The 22239-nt window shown below is 41.5% G+C and overlaps 1 protein-coding gene across 1 annotated transcript in view; it reads left to right on the forward strand.

Moving 5' to 3' along the window:
* Negr1 (neuronal growth regulator 1) overlaps window positions 1-22239 on the forward strand; it is a 742197-nt gene that overhangs the window by 574043 nt on the left and 145915 nt on the right. The window contains exons 5-6 of the mRNA XM_059266497.1: window positions 7528-7648; window positions 22022-22173. Of these exons, the coding sequence (XP_059122480.1) occupies window positions 7528-7648; window positions 22022-22173 (273 nt within the window). The remainder of the gene's footprint in view (window positions 1-7527; window positions 7649-22021; window positions 22174-22239) is intronic.

Consider the following 22239-nt stretch of genomic DNA (forward strand, 5'->3'; position numbering starts at 1 on the left):
TAGAATGCATTAGCAGTATGAATTATTCATTTCTCAGAATTAAACAATTTAATAACTGAATTTTAATCAACTTCTTAATGTTCTATTTTAAGATTATTGAAGGCCGCAGTAACCAGAGGAAATAATAAACCATTCAGTCAACCAAGAAACTGATTCTATCCTTATTCTATGAGGGCAGAACCAGCTCCAGCCTATAGTTTCATCCCTAATTCTTTATGTTTACAGTCATGCTTTTGGGTAAAGCTAAGGTCAGATGGAAAATAAACCCATGAGGAGTTCAAAGAAAGAGTCCATCTATTACTGGTGTCATTGTTTAGACTGATAGCAAGAATCTTAGACATGTGAAGTCCAAAACAGCCACATTTTGAAACTGATACCAGTCTTTCTTTAAAAACATAGTATTATTTAGAACAATAAGCAGAAAATCTTTTTATAACATTTTTGTTAATTCTTAGGGAGTGTCATCCAATATGCTATTCATCTCTGACTCATCCCTCCAGTCCTCAGAGATCACTCCTTTCCTTAGTGTCCTTTTGACTGTTTCTCGGCCAGTGTCTTGATCATCTGGCTCTTCAAATCATTCCACATCCTCTTCCAGGATGTTCCCCAAAGCTTAAGTGTAGTGATTTTGTTGTAAATGTATTAATTAGTGCCAGAATTTTCTTCTGTGGAAAAGAAAATTACCTCATCAAATATTTAACTGAATCAATGCATTGGTTTTGAAATGCCCAAGCATAGGATTCCCCAGCCCAATGTATGCCTTTCTAAAAGATGTACTTTTGTGCTACATGTATTTTTCGTGTTCTGTCTCATTTTGAAGCCCAGATCTTTTATTCCTTGGCCAGGCAAATGTAAGGCAAAATCTACCGTATCTGGCTTCTAAATAAACCAACTACTAAAAAGCAGAATGCATGTGGAAATCTGGGAGAGTAAAAAATAATATCCTAGACCAGCTTCCAGTTGAGTTAATTACTGGCCTCTAGTGTAAGGAAAACACACTTTTACAAATCAGCTTCGCTTTCCATCTGTATCTTGACAGTCCGTGCACAGTGAGAGTATGTGGCCATGGTGCTTGTTCCCCTGAGATAACTCCTGCTTTAGATGTTTTTATTGACTTCTAACTCAGTGCAAACCACTAAGCTAAGCTCTTCAGGGACTGTCTTGTATTGCCTGGACAGCAGTTTGGGGAAGTAGATAGCACTTACTTTATAGATGAAGAAACTGAGATTTAGAAACATTTAACTTAATGAGTGTTAGATCCACACATGACTACAAGTGGAGGCTTCTTGCCACACACTTCACCACTGTCTATAAGTTTAATCTTGGAGAAAGCTGAAGGTAAATGCTGGCCAGAGATTGAATGTAATGCTAGAGTCCTCAAATCATGCAGATAAAGATTCAACTCTATCTTGATTTGATATTTATTGTCATTATGATGATATGAGTTCTTTACACCTTTTTCCCATCAGCAATAACATGTTCAGTTCTTGGCTCCCCTTGAAGTTAAATTTGTTTATAAACCAAGGACATAATTTCTTTTGAAGTTTGCTGATCTGTCCTTTCTCTGTGAATCAATAAACTCTGAAATATTATTGGTATTTGTGCACTGAGGTTCTACTGTCTTCAGAGAAAATATTTTCAATTATCATTATCCTCATCTGTGATGGTAATATAGTGATGGGCTATGATACGATTATGTGTTACAGTATGTTGCTAACTGTCCAAGCCCTCAGCTAGAATTCCACCACTGGGTGTATACATGAGTGCACACAGGCACACACATGCACGTACACACAAAAACACACACATACACACACACACACACACACACACACACACACACACACGATTGACCTGTTGTCTTCTATTCTGTGATTTCTGGAAACTTTAATTTATTTTCAAAGACTGCTTCATTTTAATCCATAAATTCTGGAATCCAAGTCAAAGGCATCATTGTTTTCTTACCTACATAGCTTCTGTCAGGATGATTCTTCCTGCTGTCCTATTCTTTGGGAAACCTGCACTTCCCTTTCCTCCTTGGGCATGCTTCCTTATTACAGTTATTTAATGCTCTGCCCTTATCACTGTTCATCATTCTGAGGTATGTGGATAGTTCTCAGCTTTTAACGAATGAGTCTCCCAAGTTGCATTTCACTTGCTTTGGCTTAGGAAATCTACTAAAGTGATTCCTTGGCATGTATGTATTTTTGATGACAATGCTGTGAATAGCCAGACCACCAACTGAGGATGGCAAAAGACAAGAAGGTCTTTGGGCTATTGTCGTGTCACTAGGAAAATGAGTCTGATTAGACTCTTAAGTGCCAAGGAGAGCATTTCTACTGTCTGCACCTACACAGCCTGGAGTTTTGACGAAGAACCTTTCATTACCATCTTCCTGAAATGACTGGCTACACAACACAAGGAACTAACCCCACCGAGACAAGAAAAGGAAAGACTGCTCTTTGCAGAACATCTAATCACACGAGTGTTGAATGGCCCCTGGTTGACTTTTGTGCTGGCTTTCCCCAACATCTGCTCTTAGCACTTACCTAACATCTGTCTGATGACATTGTCTGAAACCAGTTGTTTTTCACTGTGCTTCTGCTCCAGCTCAGAGGCAGATATGACTTGGCAAAGAGCATTGTGCTCAAATATGTTCAATGCACCCACAAGGAACACCATTGTACTCGTAAAATTTGAGGGCTCAAGCACTAACTTTCTTTGCCACGTTAGTGTTTTAGAAATGTTGCATTTGAATGGATTCAAACAGTTTCTGTGAAAAGAAAAACAGTCTTCAAACACAAGTACTTGACAATATGTGTGTCCCATCTTTAGACACAGTTTACATGGCTGGCACAGAGCAGAATCTCACAGAAAAGTCACTCCATTTAATCATTTTCCAGGACAGAGACTAATCCCTTTTTTTAAAAAAAAAAAAAAAAACTTAGAACATTTTAGTGTAGAATTGCTATTTTGGACAAGTTGGCCTAGCATATTTATGATTTCAGCTGTTATAGGCTCAGTTGGAAATTTAATTTGGAATAATGGTTGTCAAGCAAGTGGTTGACCCTACCCCTTCAATGCAAATACTTGCAACTTCCTCCTTACTCAGAGTCACTAAAGGCCACATGGTTCATAAGCACCTGAAAGCCTGAGGAACTCAATTCTGCTACAAGTTGTGAGTCAAATTACCAAAGACATGGTATAGGCCTAACAGACCAGATCATGTCTTAAGAAATATGAAACTCATTAATAGCCTATATAAAACCTTCTGGAATTATATATTACTTGTGTTTCCAGTGTGTCCTCTGAGAAGCACTATGGGGATGAACCCTTCCTGGCATCCTTAGAAATTTCTGGGGTTTAAACAAATGACTAGGGTTTGAAGCACTGTGAACCTGGAATTTCCCTAAATCATCCCACTGCTATTGACCAACTAGTTAGGTCCAAATAGGCCAAAGATCTATTTAATTATTTTCCACAAATCCTACCTTCTCTATGGAGTGGCCTATGACTTTCTTGTCATTCTGAGGGATGTCAGGCTAGCTCCCAACAAGCCTGCCTGCTCTGTTCCTTTCCTTTGGCATGCTATTCTAGCCAGCAGCCAATGACTCTTCATGGATTAAAGGCAAATGCCACTCTTCTGCTAGAACATCTGCCAACTCTCATCTCCATGGCACAGCATCCAAAGCCACTATGCTGGCCTTTCAGATGCTGTGAAACCAGGCTCACAGAAGTATGCACACTATGTTTTCTCAAATATCCCCTTGAAGCCATTGACCATGCTCTGGGCTTCGAGGACCTAGTTCTGGCTCTTAAGCCTGTTTCACTTTTGTGTAGACCGCACTCATGGCTACTTTTCCCACAGTTTGATTCTCCACTCATCTCTTACCACAAAAGTAATGAGCTCAGCCATTGATCCATGTAAAAGAGATCCTTCTTCCTTCAAACTGCTTCACATGCTCCAGAGTTTGTGTCCAGCTGTACAGGGTACTTTTATTATTGTTTCAAGAATTTGGTACTTATGGAAAAATGAATAATTAGATGAATCATATTCCCCATAATGTCTTTGCAAAACATGTACAATAACATTAAAATGTAATATGAATTTTCATTTTCCTAAGAAAAATCAATAGAGACTTTAGCTCACTTTATAACTGTGGACATGAAATGAAATGTCCATGAGAAGCACTCTCCATACTTAAGACCCCACAGCCCTCATTTCTGTGTCTCTCTACCACACAATATGTACTTGGGACATTTTCTAATGCATATTTCTATTAATTATTGATGCATTTTTTGTCTATAATTCTGTATGACATGGTATGTGTCTTTACAGTCACTGCCCTTCAGAGCTGCCTACATGCTCCCAGATATGGTACTGTCTCTTTAATGTTGGCTGTCAAGCACCCAGTGCCCAGCCATCTGCACACTGGACTGTTATAAAAGCCTTTTAATGGCAAATTAGGTTTTTATTTTGGTTCATTACGCTTGGGTCTTCAGGCAATGTTTGGGATTTCATGCATTTGTTTGTAATGAGTCATGGCCCCCTTGACAAATGGGAGACTAATTTCACTAACCCTACCATCAGCAGAAGCTTCTGACAGAGGCCTGTTGCATATAGTTATTTTGTCTTCAATGATAGTTGGAAATCGTAAGAGACTATACCCTGTTAGCATGACGAGGAAAGGATCAGGGAAGCCTCTCAGAACTGTAGACAAGATGCCTCGCCTGAGCCTCTCTCAATTAGGCAGACACATAGCAACCGATGGTGAGCGGCCGTGTAGTGGATGCCTTGTGTGTCTTTGGCTGTGTTCTCCAAGGCAGCATGAATCTTTATTCAAAATAAAAATTATGGATTATTGAATTCCTCCTTATATTGTATTTCTGTCTCTATATGTACATTCATACATTTAATTACATGTACAACATATTACTTCATATTATTTTCTCATTCAAACATTTCTGATAAACATTCTTTCATTATTTTCACTAAGTTATTAAAGCAATTAAAATTATTACCTTGCATTTTTTCCTTAGAGTATAACTTAAACTTTACTATTGAGAATAAAATTACTGCAGATAATAGAGGTGTTATTATTTCAAAATGAAGTGCCAGGAATAGAAAAATGATGAATTTAGCAGATACTTTTAAAAGATAGACAATATTCTCTTGTAAGAATGGTTACTGTTCCGTATTCACAAGATACTGGAATCAACACTAAAGCCTCCCCATCTTATTGCTTTCTGTAGAAACCTCAAATATATCTCTAGTACACACTTACTCAGGACATACTTTTAACTGACTTGTATATCAAGCTTCTAGTTTTAGGGACTCCTCTGGTGTGGTGTCATTTAGAATCTGTTATGTCCAAACCTTGCTCAAAATGCAAATACTCATGAAAAGACAGTTTCATCGAACTCTTAAGATCCCCCTAAGCCTCTTCTGCCTGACCATTCCTATCACACCATGTGGATATCCTCTCCTGCTTGACCATTCCTATCACACCACATGGTTATCCTCTCCTGCTTGACCATTCCTATCACACCACATGGTTATCCTCTCCTGCTTGACCATTCCTATCACACCACATGGTTATCCTCTCCTGCTTGACCATTCCTATCACACCACATGGTTATCCTCTCCTGCTTGACCATTCCTATCACACCACATGGTTATCCTCTCCTGCTTGACCATTCCTATCACACCACATGGTTATCCTCTCCTGCTTGACCATTCCTATCACACCACATGGTTATCCTCTCCTGCTTGACCATTCCTATCACACCACATGGTTATCCTCTCCTGCTTGACCATTCCCATCACACCATGTGGGTATCCTCTTCTGCTTGACCATTCCCATCACACCATGTGGGTATCCTCTCTTGCCTGACTGTTCCCATCACACCACATGGGTATCCTCTTCTACCTGACTATTCCCATCATACCAAGTAGGTATCCAAACAAATCTTCCAGTGTTCTAAGCCAATCACCCTCACCTCATGGTGCCTTCACATCTTACTTTCTTCTATCAAGAAGTCCTGATGGCCCCAACTTCTCAGTGGATTCCAGCCACTTTGCACCAAACACATTTCCCCATCCTCGTGTGTCAGCACAGTTTGCCCCCTCACAGCAGTCCCCAAAGCCTCCCTCCTGTTCCTTTCTGGCCTCAGACAGGCCCTTCCTCAGCACAGCATCCTATGACGCTTGTAAAGCTCAAGCCAAGTGATATGCCTGTGTTATGGTGCATGATTTCTTTAGATCCCCAAGGACCCTGAAGGTCCCTCCTGTTCTCCATCCTGCACCAATTTTGCCCCTATCCCCTCTTTGTTTCACCAAGATGAAAATTACTGTGGCTTCAGGGTCTCACAGCTTAGCTGTCATCTCTACCTGGGAGGCTTTCTTCAGATATCCACAAGGCTAGCACACAATCCCCATCTACGCCTTCAGGATTCTTCATTCTCAGGGAGGATGTACAGTTTCTGCATTCATACACACCAGAAAGAATACCTGAGATGTCTAAATGAAACTGCATTGCATTCCTTGATGACTTTCTGGCGATGCTGCTGTGAGGGTAAAACTCAGAGTACAAGAAGTACACTACATATACCACAGTCCATTTGTCACTTTCTAATGCTGGGCATTTTATTTAAGCCATTTAGCCATGACATTTGCTGTTTGTAGTCTATCTCCTGCTCACCCGCCTCCACATGACTTGTGCTGTAGTCATGTGTTAGGAATTTGGCCGTGTTGCTCTGGTACATGCTGCAGGCTCAACAGCCGTTTGGTGACTAAGTTTACGGTTTGATCCATCCCAGTGAATCACTCAGTGAAGAGAAACCTGCGCTAGCTGGAGTGAGGAGTAGGGAGGACACAGCATCCAGTCAGTCTTCAGAGCTTTGGAAATGGAGAGCATCTGGAGACACAAGACAATGTCACAAAGTCACTCATTACAAAAGACCGGGAAGTATCCCCAGCTTCATGCACCATTGTTGACTTCCAATTCTGCACCTAAGTAGCGGTTTCACCTTCATACAGTGTTTGATGTCTCTAACTTAGGTTTTCATATTGGTAAAATGGGAATAATGTCCTCCAAGCTCAGAATATCATGTGAGGAAATCAAGAACCTGAAGCAGCCGGCACATGCCAGCTGCTGTGATCGCTCAATAGAGGAGGGTTAGATGGAGTGCGGTTTGACCGGGATACAGATGAGGTGTTTGCCTCACTGTGCTATTTTTCCAATAGAAACCCAGCCAAAATGTATTGCATTTACTCTGTACTCCCCGAGAACATTCATCTATTGTCCAACTTGAAAAATGGAGCTCAAAGTGACTTGGTCTGGTGTTTGAAGCATAAAACACAGGGACTGGTCTGCACTGGACTGCCAGGCATGAGATTGCTTTGAATATAGAAGGAATAGACTCGTGTGTGTGTGTGTGTGTGTGTGTGTGTGTGTGTGTGTGTGTGTCATCTCTGCTGAAGATTACTTCTCTTTACCCACCATGGTATTTTTGTTTCTTTTTCAGTTGCACCTACGATTCAGGAAATTAAATCTGGCACCGTGACCCCAGGACGCAGTGGGCTGATAAGATGCGAGGGTGCAGGTGTGCCGCCTCCGGCCTTTGAATGGTACAAAGGAGAGAAGAAGTAAGGGCTTTGTGAGCATCACTGTGTTTCAAGCACTTTGAGCTAATGTTTGTGTTCCAATACTAACTCTCGACGGTTTCTGTAAGTGGCTTGAATAAACCTCAGCATCCTCCTATGGGCAAGCAGGATGGAGGGCTCACACAGGGGCTGACGAGCTAATAACTTTGCAGAAGGAATGTCCACATTGGTTTCTGTAATCTCAGAGATGCCTGCAGATGCCCCAATGCTGATACCACTCCCTTCTCTGTCTCTCTCTTCCTAGCAACCATGTATACTTGAAAGGCAACATGCCTTTCAAGGGCTTGAGCACAGATTACACGAGAACACTTCAAAAGCAACGGGGCAGCAGTCTGAATTCTGCTTCTTCAATAAGCCAGAACCCTTCTCCTGCCTCACTCTACCATGAGAAAGTTTAATGGTTTGTTTTATAGGCTTGTGTGTTAATATTCTCTTCTTGTCAGGCCTGTAGAGGAGAAGTCATGCACGAAAACAGGACTAAGCAAGGGGATTTCAAAGCTTTTCTTTTACTTCTGCTTAGTGTGGCTGTGCCCTCGGGATGTCCCAGAAATCTTGGCAAGAGCTACTGAGCAAAGGAAGATATGAGCCAACAGATTTCACTTTATTTCCCAGCAGTAGACTCATTCAAACCTCTCTAGTAGCTCTTACCAAGCCAGAAATGAAGACCACTGTGGGTTAACTGGAGGCTACAATACAGGAGGGAGTGTGGATTATCTCTATAGATTTGTATTTTCCTTCAAATATAAAGAATATAACCAAGAAAAATGTCAAGTGGAACTTTGTGAAATTGCCTCTTTTAAGTCTAAACATTAAATACTGTCTGCAATTCTATTGAACAAATTGTGTGGGATTTACACACTGAGATCATAATCATAACTACTTTCAGCTGATATCTGTAAAGAAAGCCAGTGAAAGCACACAAGAGCTTGCATATTGACTCACAATGAATGAGCATGGACATGATGTAAACAGGTGTCTCGGTTTTATTGTAGTTGCACATGAATAGTGTATGCATGTGTGTGTATGTGTAGTCATGCTCAGCCCAGGAGTACATGTGGAGGTCAAAAATCCATGCCCAGGTTCATTCCATCTCCACAGAACAGTCATTATCTGTGAACTCTCCACCCTGTTTGCTGGGACATAGCCTCTCACTGAACCAGAGTTTGCCATTTTGGCTGGGCTGGTAAGGTCCTCCTACCTCTGTCTTCCCAGCTCCAAGATTACAGACATTTCCTGCCACTCCTCGATTTTCCTGGGGGAATGAGCATGGGCCCTAATGACCAGCAAGCACTTTAACCCTGAGCTGTTTCTTTATCCTTCTGCTTTTGAAATCGGAATCAGAAGTCGATATGCTGAAGACAGCCTCCCACACCAACAGAGAAGGTTTATATCAATGATGAAGGCTGTCGACAGCATGCTTTGTTCTAAGTTACTATGGTTTTGCCTCAATGTTTGGAAATGTTTTATATGCACTTCTTGAAACTGGGAAGGTTTCAGTTTCTCAATCATTTAGCTAATTAACTTGTGCTATCCACAATTCTAAATCTTTTCCTTAATGACTTTATAGGAGACTTGGTTTAAACACAGTGGGGTTAGATGAGCTGGCACGTAGTTCCCCTCATTCTACTTACTAAGTTTGTGCATCCAGCAAGATAGTCTGTGTAAGGTTCTGGAAACCCAGGTTGGAAAGTTCTTTTGTGGTGATCTCTGTGAACATTATCCTGGAGAGTGCTGCTCCACTTTCTGAAAGTTACAAAACTTTCTGCTCAGATACATTCTTATCTGGTTGCCCAAGAAATATCTATGAGCATGAGGCACATCTTGGCAATATTTGTAGTAAATGGGGCCTCAATTCTTCCTTCCATTAAGACATCTCTGCAAGAGCCCCTGAGACTCCTGTTCTCCATAAAAGGCAGTTTAACACTGATTAAGATTGTCTTACCTGTCTTTCAAACTCAGATTTTGGTCTGTGGCATTTAGTCCCCAAAAGCTAACAGTAAGAATCACTTGTCCTCCAAATACAAGGTCCTTTGTTAGTGTCTACCTTATTTCCAATTGCCTGTGATGCTCTGGAGTCATACTCTCTCCTAAATCCTTTAAGCATTGCCAAAAGAGCTACAGTGATCCTGGGGGCCTTCGCAGCCTGCAGCACATGTAGCAATGGGACAGTCAATGCAGGCATGTAGCTTCAGTCCTTGCTGGAGAAATGGGTTGCAGAACCACTTGCTGACAAGAAAGGTAAATTGATTCTTCCACCAATGTTTCCAAAACACCTTCACACACCTGCAGAATACGTTGAAATCAGATGCATATATGAAGGGTAAGAACACGGTTAGTCCAGAGAGCAGTGTATCTATCATTGTTTGAGTTATAGCTGAAGAAATATCCAAACTCCCAAACACTGCTAGAATAATTTCCTCTCAAACTACCATAAAGCAGTTTATACGTGGAACTTGGGAGAGCCAAGGATCTGCACATAGGTGATCTGCCCTGATGGCCTAGGCTGTTCAGAGTGAAGCTCACCCATTGCTGTGCAGAGGTGGCACTCTGAGCTGCCAATAGATGCTAGTTCCTAAGACAGAGTGACAACAGGTGCTGATTCTCTTCCTTCTGCTCACAGAAAACAAAGTGTTTCCTAAGCATCTGCACAAGTTGAGGCAGTTGGTGGCAGAGCTGGGGTCTCATAAGTCTTCAGGCAGAGCCCATGGGGTCAACCCCTTTACTCTGGCACCCAGGATAGCTCTGCAGCCTATCAAAAATGTCTTGAACAGTCACAACACCAAGAGCAATAGCGTTTCAGGTGGATCACTGACTGCAGAACAAAAGATGGCTCACGGAACCTCACTCATCACTCTCAGTGACTGCAGTGAAGGATGCAGAAACAAGATGGAATTAGGTACACATGCCACAGGGACACACACATCAGGTTTCAGAGTTTCTCCTGAATCCCCAGGACCCTATCCAAGAGAAAGCTTCTGTCAGAGACCACATCAGGATGGAACAGTTCTGGCAAACTCTTTTTTTCCCAGAGGGCTTTCATCTGTGATCCTTCCATAAACATTCAGAAATAATCTCTACAAGACTTTACTTGTATTTAAGAAAATGCTTACAAATGTCCATGTCTTTTATACCAAGATTGTCAAAGATACATTTTCATTCAGATAAACACACATACACACATATACATATACACATACATACATATTCATACAATACACACATGCACACACTTACACACAAACATGCACACACATGCGCAAACACATGCACAGAGACATACATACATGCACTCACACATAGATGCACACATGCAGACACACACACATGAATACACAGGCACATTCACACAGAGATATGCACATATGTACTTGCATACACACAGACATGTACACACATACACAAACACACAAAAATGCACAAAGACACACACACACTCACTCACATACACTCAGACACACACAGACATATGAACACATATATACACATGTACACATATATAGATATATGCACACAGATACAAATTCAAACATGTAAACAGATACACAGACACAGATGCAGATAAATGCACAAAGACATGCACACTCACACACATGCACATTCACATGGCCAGGGAGATGGTGTTGGTGGCAGTTCCTGGCAGATGGCATTAGTTATTTGCCATGTGGGTATCTCCACAGGACTGCTTGAGTGACTTTGTGCCATGGCAACAGGCTTTCTCCAGAACCAGTGATCTAGGAAACAGCAGGATAGAAGCTGTGATACCACACTTCTCGTGACCTTGTGTTAGACTTCGCACTGTCATTTCTGCAGTATTTTATTAGCTGCATGGGACAGCCCTACTCTCTACAGAAGGGAACTATTAGGCATATGGTATCAAGAGGTGAGATCATCAGATGCCATCTTCAAAGATGGCTCCCCCACACTATGTCTTATTGATGATCTAATTGGGTTTTATACTAGAAATATTGCCAATTTAAATTAGTTTCTTGCACTGTTTTTTTAACAACCATCATGAGAGTGACTACATTTATACACTTTTGTTGAATCATTAGCCATTAGTATAAGCTAGTCATTTTTAAACAGCAGACTCTCAGCACACCTGCTAGGGACAACCCTAATAAGCTTAATTTTATTCTACATACATTTTAGTATTGGGAAAATTAGGATTTGAGATAATTGATATAAAGCACCAAGCATTTACGCTTTCTTGTCTTGATAGCATTAGCATCTTGTGTTAGATCATAATTTTTTGCATGATTGCATAGCAAAATTTCTCCTCTTTTTCAATATTTCCTGAAATTCAAGTTCAAGGCCCAGAAAGCCATGCTTTCTGATTTCTCTAGATCATTGAGACTGCCTGAGGCTTTTAGGTGGTAGGTATATTTATTAATTCATTCTACATGTATAAATATGTCAAAATAGCTACTGTACTCAAATTGATAATTCATATTTATCAGAATGGTAAGTCAATAAATACATTTTAAAGATATAATTATAGTCATTTAGCACAGGGGCTAATTCTAGCCATGCTTTGGTAAAGTCTTTAATTCCAAGAGTGTGTCCTTCCTAACCAATCACCATAACTTAAGATCGGAATATAAAAGTTACAAATGAGCTCAAAACAAATTACTCTAATGAATTCAAAAGAAATTCACAGTGAAACATTTAAAACTATCAGTTGATAAGTTAAAAAAATAATGTACTGCTAAAATTGTACTATTTGGACTTGACACTGTAGGAACTATACCATTAAATCTTTTTAAGCAATACATTCCCAACTTAGTCTGTGTAGGTGTAAGTATTATTTATAACATCCCCATAAAGAAGAAAAAATGGCTATTGTGGCCAGTTTAGCATTTGTGTGAAGGATGAGTCACCTCCATACACAAAACATGTGTACAGAGACTCACACAAGATGTACAGAGATTCATATATATGTGAGCAGATGTCAGTGTAGAAAAATGCGGAAAATGAGCCTCATAGAAAGCTCATCACACATGATGACCTTAGAGGATCAGTGTCTTATTTTTCTCTTGCTCTGATGAAACCCTGTGAACCAAAGCAACTTATAAAAGAAAGTGTTTAATTTGACTTGTGGTTTCAGAGAGTCGGAGTCCATGATGATTGAGTGAAAGGAGAGTTCACATTTTGATCCACAGCCACAAGGTAGAGAGAGAGAGAGAGAGAGAGACAGAGACAGAGACAGAGACAGAGACAGAGTGCGCATTGAGAATACATGAGGAAACATTTTAGTGGACAGTTTGAAGAATAAAATGTAACGCTAAGCAGAGCTTCCTACCCAGATAACAGTGAAATGTGGCATCATTATCTGAGGCTGGAACACAAGAAAGAGGTTTGTGAGTGGCACGTGGGAGGATGAGCAACAAGGTGGACCAAGGTGTCACTAGTGTGCAGAGTCCACCATGCAACAAGTGTGTCTGTGCTCTCACAGTTCGTCACTGTCAACTCAAAGTCAAACTCTGATCTGACTACTTTCTTCATTTTCCCTCAACAAATTGGCCTCTCCACTACATGGCAGGCCATCCCATTGTGGCCTCACTTTATTTCTCTGATTACAAATCTCACACTTCTACCTCCGACCACCTGAGCCAATGCCACCCTCTTCTTTAGTTGGTTCCTTTGCTGGTAAGACCCTTGCATGTACACAAACACACATGCATATGCATGCACTCATATGTACATATGCACTCACAGATACACACATCACACACAAACAGATGCATATACACTCATACACATGCATGTATCCATATGCATACACACATAGGCACATATATACACACACTAACATGCTTTATCCCCTGATGCTCCTATGTGTTCCCTCTCACTACCCAGTCTCTTGCCTCATTGAAGATGCCCCTGTCCCCAGCAAAGCCTCTAGAGTCTTTCATTATTGGGATTTTGTAGGGTTTCTGAATGGAGCAGGATCCTCAAGGCCCAGTTGGGCATGACCCAAGGGCCAAAAATGCTGGACATACAAGATAATCAAAGACAGGCTGGAAATTATCTCCAAATTGATTGTGTTATGCCATATAAAATTAGTGACCTGGACCCTTGTGAGAGTGTGCAGAGCAAAAGCTGGCTTTAATAAGAATATTAAAGAAAAGAGAAAAATTGAGGGAAAGTCACAATAAGGACAAAAAGGAAAAGCAAGAGATGCTCCTAAGAGTTGGAAGGATTTCCCAAGGGAGAAAGGAACCATGAGACTCTTCTTATCTGTCTAGCTCAGTTATCATGCACAAGGGTACAAGCCTTGTTTATACCTGTCTTAGGATTTCTATTGCTGTGAAGAGACACTATGATCATGGCAACTCTTGTAAAGGGAAACATTTAATTGGGGCTAGCTTATAGTTTCAGAAATTTAATCCATTATCATCATGACAGGTGGCACGCAGGCAGACATGGTGCTGGAGGATCCAGGAGTCCTACATTTTGATCCACAGGCAACAGGAAGTGAACTCTGTCACTGGGCATGGCTTGAGCATATATGAGACCTCAAAGCCTACGTCCATAGTGACACACTTCCTCCAACAAGGCCATAACTACTCCAACAAAGTCACACCTAATAGTGCCATTCCCTACTGGGACCATTTTCTTTCAAACCGCCACAACACTCAGGGCCTCTTATTGCTTCTCTTATTGTTCAGACCTTACTGTGTTTGACTGTGAGTAATTTTTCCTTAATACCTCAGAATGATACCTTCTGCCTCAGGAGGAGGTTCTTCAACTGGACTTTTGGATATTCACCCCATCCTCAGTTCCATCAGTGTATCCATTTCTCTTGCTAAGTTCTAGTCTGTGTGAGTCAGGATTCTTTCATTGCCCTTTTCCCGGCACCTGACATGAAGTTTGTGTAACTATGTGTTGCATGAGTGAGTTATGGTCATAGTAATTCTAAGGTCACCACCCCACCCCTGTCTCTGTGCATGCAAGCTCACATTTGTGCAGTTCTCCACACACAAGTGTGCACATGTGAGTGGAGAAGAGGTCACCTGGGTTGGTCAAGGAAGATGAACTGTCCACGCTGTTTTTGAAAAATAAGATCTCTTAGGTGTTTGGATCTTGTCAAACAGGCTAGTCTAGATGGCCATCAAGCCCCAGGAATCATCCTGTCTTCATGTCCTCAGCACTGGGATTCTAAGTATATGCCACAATGCCTGGTTTTATTTCTCTTTTGTTGTTGTTTGGTTTGTTGGTTTTATTTTTTAACATGGGTTTATGAGATCAGCCTCAAGACCTGGTGCTTCTAAGGCAAGTAGTTTACCCAGTGATCCATCTCCCCAAAGTCACTTTCAAATGGGAAAGGGGCAGTACATCCAAACTGACCCTCTCGCCTTAATCAGCGTCAACCCAACCCCAACATGATGAGAAAAAGGAACGTAGTTTCTGTTGCTCACCTGTGGCTTCCTTCTATGTGATTGTCAGCTCAGCAGTATATCTGTATCGTTATGCTTCAGTATAAAACTCAACATTAAACCCTTGGGCACCCAGTTATTAGGAAAACAGTTCAAACAGAGTGGAGAGATTCATTCATTGCCAAGGTTGTCAGGGGTACAGTACCCACTATTATTAGGGGGAGTTGGCCCTGCACTGTAGCCTTGATTATTTTATGTGTGGCTTAAAGGGTCCCCCCAATGTAAATCAAACTGTCACTAGTAAGGCAGCCCCAAAGTCTCTGATCTAAAATTATTAATTTCATTAAAATTGATAGAGTAAACAAGGCATACATTTTAAATAGCTTAATAAAGTCTAAAATCATTTAAGTACCCTAATGTATTATAATAATATTAATTTATTCAAATGCTCAACTAAAGATAGAGATCCCTTAGGGCTCAGTGATGCGTAACAGTCTTCAGAATGCTCCCAGGAATAAGTGCTGCCGTCCTGTTCTTCAGTCTCCAGTGTCAAGACACATCATAAACTAACAGGTTGCTACAGCGGCGCACACATGGACTCACCTCCACACTTCAGCTCTCACTCTTCCTTTCACTTTCGGTTTCCTTTTCCTGCCCTGGGATCCCCCAGGAAGCCTGGGAGAGACTCATAATGGGCATATGACTGATACGGAGTTCGGCATGTCTTGAAGTCACAGTGCTGTGATCTTTGTCATCACCCACCTTGCTTTAAAAACAATTCCCTGCCAGGTGGTGGTGGCACACGCCTCTGCCTCTAATCCCAGCACTTGGGAGGCAGAGGCAGGTGAATCCGAGGCCAGCCTGGGCTACAGAGTGAGTTCCAGGAAAGGCACAAAGCTACACAGAAAAACCCTGTCTCGAAAAACCAAAAATAGTAATAATAAAATAATAATAATAATTTCCTTATTCAATATTTAATATTTTGCTGTGGCCTGAGAAGCAGTGTATCCATTCTAGGGAACAGACCCTATCACTGAACAATGGCTTCACCTGTCATAATCCAGTGCCTTTGCATTTGAGGTACATACACTTCAAGAATACACATTATCATTTAAAAACCATTTTTATACCCTTGGTTGGCTACTAGGTTAGTTTATCCCATTTCACAGATAAAAAATGAAGGTTTATAAGAATACAATGGCCTAATTTATGTATCTGAGTGTGTGACAGCCACTGTGTGCCCATGCTTTAAGCGGCCAGCACTATTCTACAATGTGCTTAGGATACACTAAGTAACAAAGGCATGAGAAATGTTTTCACTAAACAGTTTCACACTCACAGGCAAGAGGGACATGAGCATGTGAAGATGTGCAACGTAATCCATGTTAGGAGATGTGATTGACACAGCTGGGTCAGGCCAAGCTCAGCAACACCACAACTCTCCTAGAACGTGCACTCTGGAGACAGCTTTATAACTAAAGAAGTCACATTTTTGGCCATGGCTGATTTTCTGCCATTCTTGACCATGTTGCACAAGGAGAGATTGATCCCCCTCTAACTATATAGTGGGCCAACAGGTAAGACTACAAGCAGTGACTCCAGCCGGCGGGGTGTGTGCTGGGGCACGACTCCACAGGGAGGAGGAGCACATTGCTGCCTCTCATCCCAGGCTATATGCAGCCTGGGAGACTGACTCCAGGGGAGGCAATGGCAGCTGTGTATCAAGCTTAACTCACGGCAGAACTAAGCCCCAGCATTAGTCACGAGGCCGAGAAAGATATTCAGGAAGCTCTCAGAATGAAAGCTTGCTGTTTAGTTGACTTTCTACCCCATTAGACTCACCTTCTGGATTGAGCCCAGCTTTCCTGGCATGGCTGCAGCATGTCAGCTAGATATTTAGCTCCACTGATGCTGTTCCATGGCCCAACTCCACTTTCCTGAAGCACCTGTCCCCAGATTCAAACTCAACATCCAGTTTCTGCTTGAAGAGGTCAACACTAACCGCTATGCTGCCTGGACACCAGCAGTCAGAGGAGATCCAGATTTGAATAGAGGCTCTGTTAATTATTGGATGGTAGAAGATAAATTAGCTTAATTTTTCTAAACTTCTGCCTCCTCATCTCTAAACTAGGACTAATAACACCTATCTCCCAGGGCTGCTGAGAACATTCATCCATATTCTCACCAGGTGTTCACTGAATGAATGTCTTACTTAACACTACATATTCATGTACAGATACTGAAGAATTTCAGTTATAAACGTATTAGAGAACAACTACCATCTTCCACATATATGTGTACAATGGGAATAGAAATACAGTCATGATCTGGGGCTATGGCATTTATTGTTAATTCTGATCTGGAAAGAAAGAGCCAGCAATAGTCCCCAAAGTGGAGTGAGGCCTGAGACTAAGCAAGGCACAATGCTGCTGCCCCAGTTACATTTACAGTCTTAGCAATTGATGCTGACACTATGTTGTTGGGTTTTCTCTGGTGAATTTGCTATTGGCTCTCTTGGTCACCTTAGACAGCTATAGCCCAAAGGAAATGATGATTGTAATTTGTGATCATTTGATAGCTAAGCATACCTGGTTTCCATGTGTTACCTTTGGTGCCAGAAAATACAGGACTCTGTTCTAATACAGTAATTCTCTGTGGGACTGTGCTCACAGTAGCCCAAGAAGATGCTGGCAAAGCAAACAGCCTGCCACTCACACGTTTATGAGGCAAAGACAGAGGGAGAGTCAGAGCAATGGCCCTCAATTTGAAGCAAACTTCACCTGGAGCCAGGGGTGAAGGACAGCAGGGTCTGCAGTTATTGGAGGATCTTACACCCAAGTTCTCCCAGTAAAAGTAAGCAAGAATAAATGGCCAGGTATTTCCTTGTAAAGCTCCACATGCTCTAGCTGCTCTTATAAAGAACAAGAAGCTGTGTGTATGACATTAACTTCTAGTTTAGCAGAGATTCTCTTCAGACAGGATACAAGCAGCCAACAATCAGTCAATATAAAATAATATAAGAATGATTATTCAGCTATATTTCTATCTCTTTCTCATTTCTTTCTTTCTTTCTTTCTTTCTTTTTTTTTTCTGGATATTCTGGAACTCATTTTGTAGACCAGGCTGGCCTCAAACTCACAGAGATCTGCCTGCTTCTGCTTCTCAATGCTGGGATTAAGGGTGTGTGCCACCACTGCCAGGCTCTATCTCTGTATCTAAAGGACCTCGTGTAGCCTAGGCTAGCCTCCAACTTCCTATGTGACTTCGGATGACTTTGAAGAATTAGAATGTTTGCCCTGTCTCCACCACCTAATTAGAAGTGTATGCTATCACACATATATTATAAAATGTTTGGGATCAAATCTAGGTTTGTATTCTAGAGCAGCACTCTACCAAATTACCTATGTCTTCACCCAAGAAAGTCTCTTCATAAATACACACACACACACACACACACACACACACACACACACACACACACTGTGGGAGCCTGTTCTCGGGTTCCTCGTGGCTTTACCCAGCAGGTCCGCATAAAGGATGACTAGGACCACGGGCCTGAGTGCAGGTGTCTGAGATGGTCTGCACTTGGCTGTGCTGGGGGAGGAGGTCTTTTGCTCCACCCCTTGGCTTCTCTATAAAAACCCTGGGGCAGAGACAGTCGGGGCCCATTTGTAGATGTAACCAACCATCTTATTAAATAAGAAACACAGAGCCAATTCAGAGAAGAAAGCCAAGAGGTCAGAGCTAAGAGCCTCACCCTTCCTGCTTCAGCGATCCTCTTCAGCCAAGAGAGCTCTCCGAAAAGGAGCTACTTCCTGTGTGTTTGTCTTTATAAAGACTTTTGGTTCTGCCTTCTCATTGGTTGTAAACCCATGCCTCGTCACTGCCTGTCTGTAAAGACTTCCAGGTCTTCTATGGTTGGGATTGAGATTAAAGGCGTGCGCCACCACCACCACACTCTTGCTATGGCTCTAATAGCTCTGACCCCCGGGCAACTTTATTTATTAACATACAATTAAAATCACATTTCAGCACAAGTAAAATACCACCACACCCATTGGAAAAGGTTCCAGGCCCTCTCGAGGCTATCCTTTTTTTTCTATCTGTTTATCTCCGCTATATTCTCCGCAATAAATCCTTCTATCTAATATTTCCTGCTGTTTGTACTCAAGAAAACTCTGGGGAACTGTGGGGGTGGTGGGTAAACGCCCCACAACACACACACAGTTATAGTTATAGAGAATCATCTTGAAATAAATCTTCAAAAAGAAAAATAAGTCATCATTTAAAATATTCTATTATTTGGTTTTGATCACATTGATGGCATACATGCTACAGCTTTTAGGCAAGCTCATATTTTGGCATTCAGTGACTAGGGTAGTGTTCATCTGTGGTCAGGGCTGCTTCTTTTCCTTGGTCTCAGCCTTCAGAAACCCAGAGTTTGTGGTAATCTAGTCTCTGACCACTTGACATAAGACTCCCTTCCCCACCTCATAATGATTTAGTAAATGTTTTCAGAATTGATTGAATATTTGTTAAAACTCTCAAGCCAAGATACATGTGATAAAAATCACAGAGGCACATCCTCTGGACACACAAATCACTTCAGTAGTTGCACTCTCTCAAAGACAGCTTTGCAAAGCACTCCAGGAGAAGAGCATGTCTTAAAGGGTGTTTAAGGGATCAGCAGATCTCAAACTTTCAGCTGTTGAAGGAAGTTAGCTATAGACTTCATTAATTTCAGGAAAGTAGCTTCCCCTAGAGACAGTCCTGAGGAAAGACACTTCTCTCTCTCATTGTCCTCATCATCTCCTGGCTGTTGGGTTGGTGCTCTGACGTGCTGCTGTGATAATGGTGTAGATGCTACAGCTGGGATATTATAGCAGGAGCTGCATAGAGCGTAGGCACACTGCATGCATGACTCAGTAACATCTGCAGCTTCACCTCACTTAAGAGCAGGAAACTGGAAGCCAACTCACCCAGAGAGATAGCCGTGACAAAGATAAGCAACGGAGCCAGAGAGCTTCTGAATGTATTACTCCCTTGAGAACATCTCAGAGCTCAACCAGTGGAAGATTCTAGATCATTTCTTCTCAGTTCTGTAGCAACAAGACAGTTCTGGTTTGGGGCACATCAGGGATTCAGGAGTCCAGGAAATTGCAGAGCCCTCCCAAAATGTGTCTATAATAGGTATGGCCATAGTGACTTAAACCCCAGTACCAAAGCAGGCAGGGAAATGAAACTGGTCTGTACATGTAGCATATGCAGTCATTTTAAAATAAAGTATTTAAGGGGATGCATGCAGATGTTGCCAAGTTGATAGAGTGCTCACTTATCCCTGGGTTCAGTATCAGGCATCAAATTATATTACTTATTTAATTAATCAATTGGTTAAAGGTTATTAATATGAGGCATGAAAGTGTACAATAAGGCACTGGGAATTTAGCACACATGTTCATAGGTTTAAAATATTTTTGTCCTATTTTCTCATTTAGAATTGGGGACCATTATTACTGCTGAAGTTTAAATTTTGTTTAATCTTTATTCTACTAAAGTTTTATTAATCTTTTTAAAGTTTGCGTTTTGAATAAGTCAAATTCAACCACTAAGGAAATTGAAATAATACCCAGAGTAATCATATTTCACTACTTCTGATTTTCATTACACACAGAATGGTTTGTCATGATTCAGTGCAAGCTACAGAGCATAAGTCAATGCAGACTCCACAGAGGCCATGTATGAGCTTCTTCATGATCATACATGTATGGTACTAAAACAAACATACATGAGAGGAAAATCTAACTGGCCATTTGCAGGGTGAATTTACCCACCTTGTATTACTGTGTCTCTTTTACATAAATCTGAGATTAATCAAGCAGAAGGTAGAATCTGGTTTTATCCTCATTGAGACAGAATTTATATTTATAGAGAAAATTTCTTCAATTTGGCTTTGTCTCATGGTTAATCTGACTCCATTGACCTATATAATACTCCATGTACTTGGGACATCACTGTGAATGGTGCACAATTCCAATGTTGAAGAAAGTATGTCTCCATGACCTGGACTCTTAAGAGATTCAAACAATTCAATCTGTCCAGAAAACCTCATATCTGTGCAATCTGACAGAACAATGCAAGAGTAGGTTACACAGGGAAGAGAGTCATTTGGAAGCAATAGCAAAATATGAACCAGATGACAGGAGGCCTGGGTGACAGGAACAGCAGGAGGTCAGAGCCAAGGGTCGAATCAGGAAGAGGCAGGAACAGGGAGAGATGTGACCTGTTTCTACAACATGGAGCCATGTCAGCTCACTTGAATGAGGGCCTCAGGTGCTGTGTCTGGAGAGAAACACTCAGCAAGTCAGTAGTATCAAGTAGAAGTCAGTCCTAAAATGGGACAGATGTATTGATGGCTTCTAAATGCTGTCTGCATTACTGTACTCCTCTCTCTAAGTTAAAGGAAGTTGTCTCTGCCTTGGTTGTCCATGGCAACAGCTATATGGCATTGACTTTTGACTTGAATTCTCTCACAGTTGTAACATGATTTCAGAGGAGTTACCCATGAATGCCATTCAAAGTGTCTTAGGCCCCTATAAACTAGCCAGCTTACATGGGAGCAATCGGCCCAGCTTTTGGTCCAATATCTGAATCTACTTCCTTTTTCTTCTTCCTGGGCTTTGACAGATAAGAAGCATCTGCACTGCTGAATTAATTTGTACACTAGTAAGAGTACACATGAAGACCATGGTCTGGCTTGTCATTGTAGCAGGCTAATCCATCAGCGCAAAGGACAGCTATCAAGAACTCAAATCCACCAGAGTAAGAGAAGTGTTACAGAACAGAATTAATACCATGTTGCTGAGGTCCATGTAGATGTAGTTATACTGTAGTCTACAGGTTTCCATGGCAACTCTGCCTAAGCGGAACTTAAAACTGATGTTCAAGACACATACTTACTAGAGTGTATTCTGTTTTCTAGGCTCTTCAATGGCCAACAAGGAATTATCATTCAGAATTTTAGCACAAGATCCATCCTCACAGTGACCAATGTGACACAGGAGCATTTCGGGAACTATACTTGTGTGGCTGCCAATAAATTGGGCACAACCAACGCAAGCCTGCCCCTCAACCGTAAGTAACCAAGTCACAAAGCATACTCCAGGACTTCCAAGCTTCTCTGCATGAGCAGAAATGAAG

The sequence above is a fragment of the Peromyscus eremicus genome, chromosome 6 (assembly GCF_949786415.1).
Source record: "Peromyscus eremicus chromosome 6, PerEre_H2_v1, whole genome shotgun sequence".
Classification (NCBI taxonomy): domain Eukaryota; kingdom Metazoa; phylum Chordata; class Mammalia; order Rodentia; family Cricetidae; genus Peromyscus; species Peromyscus eremicus.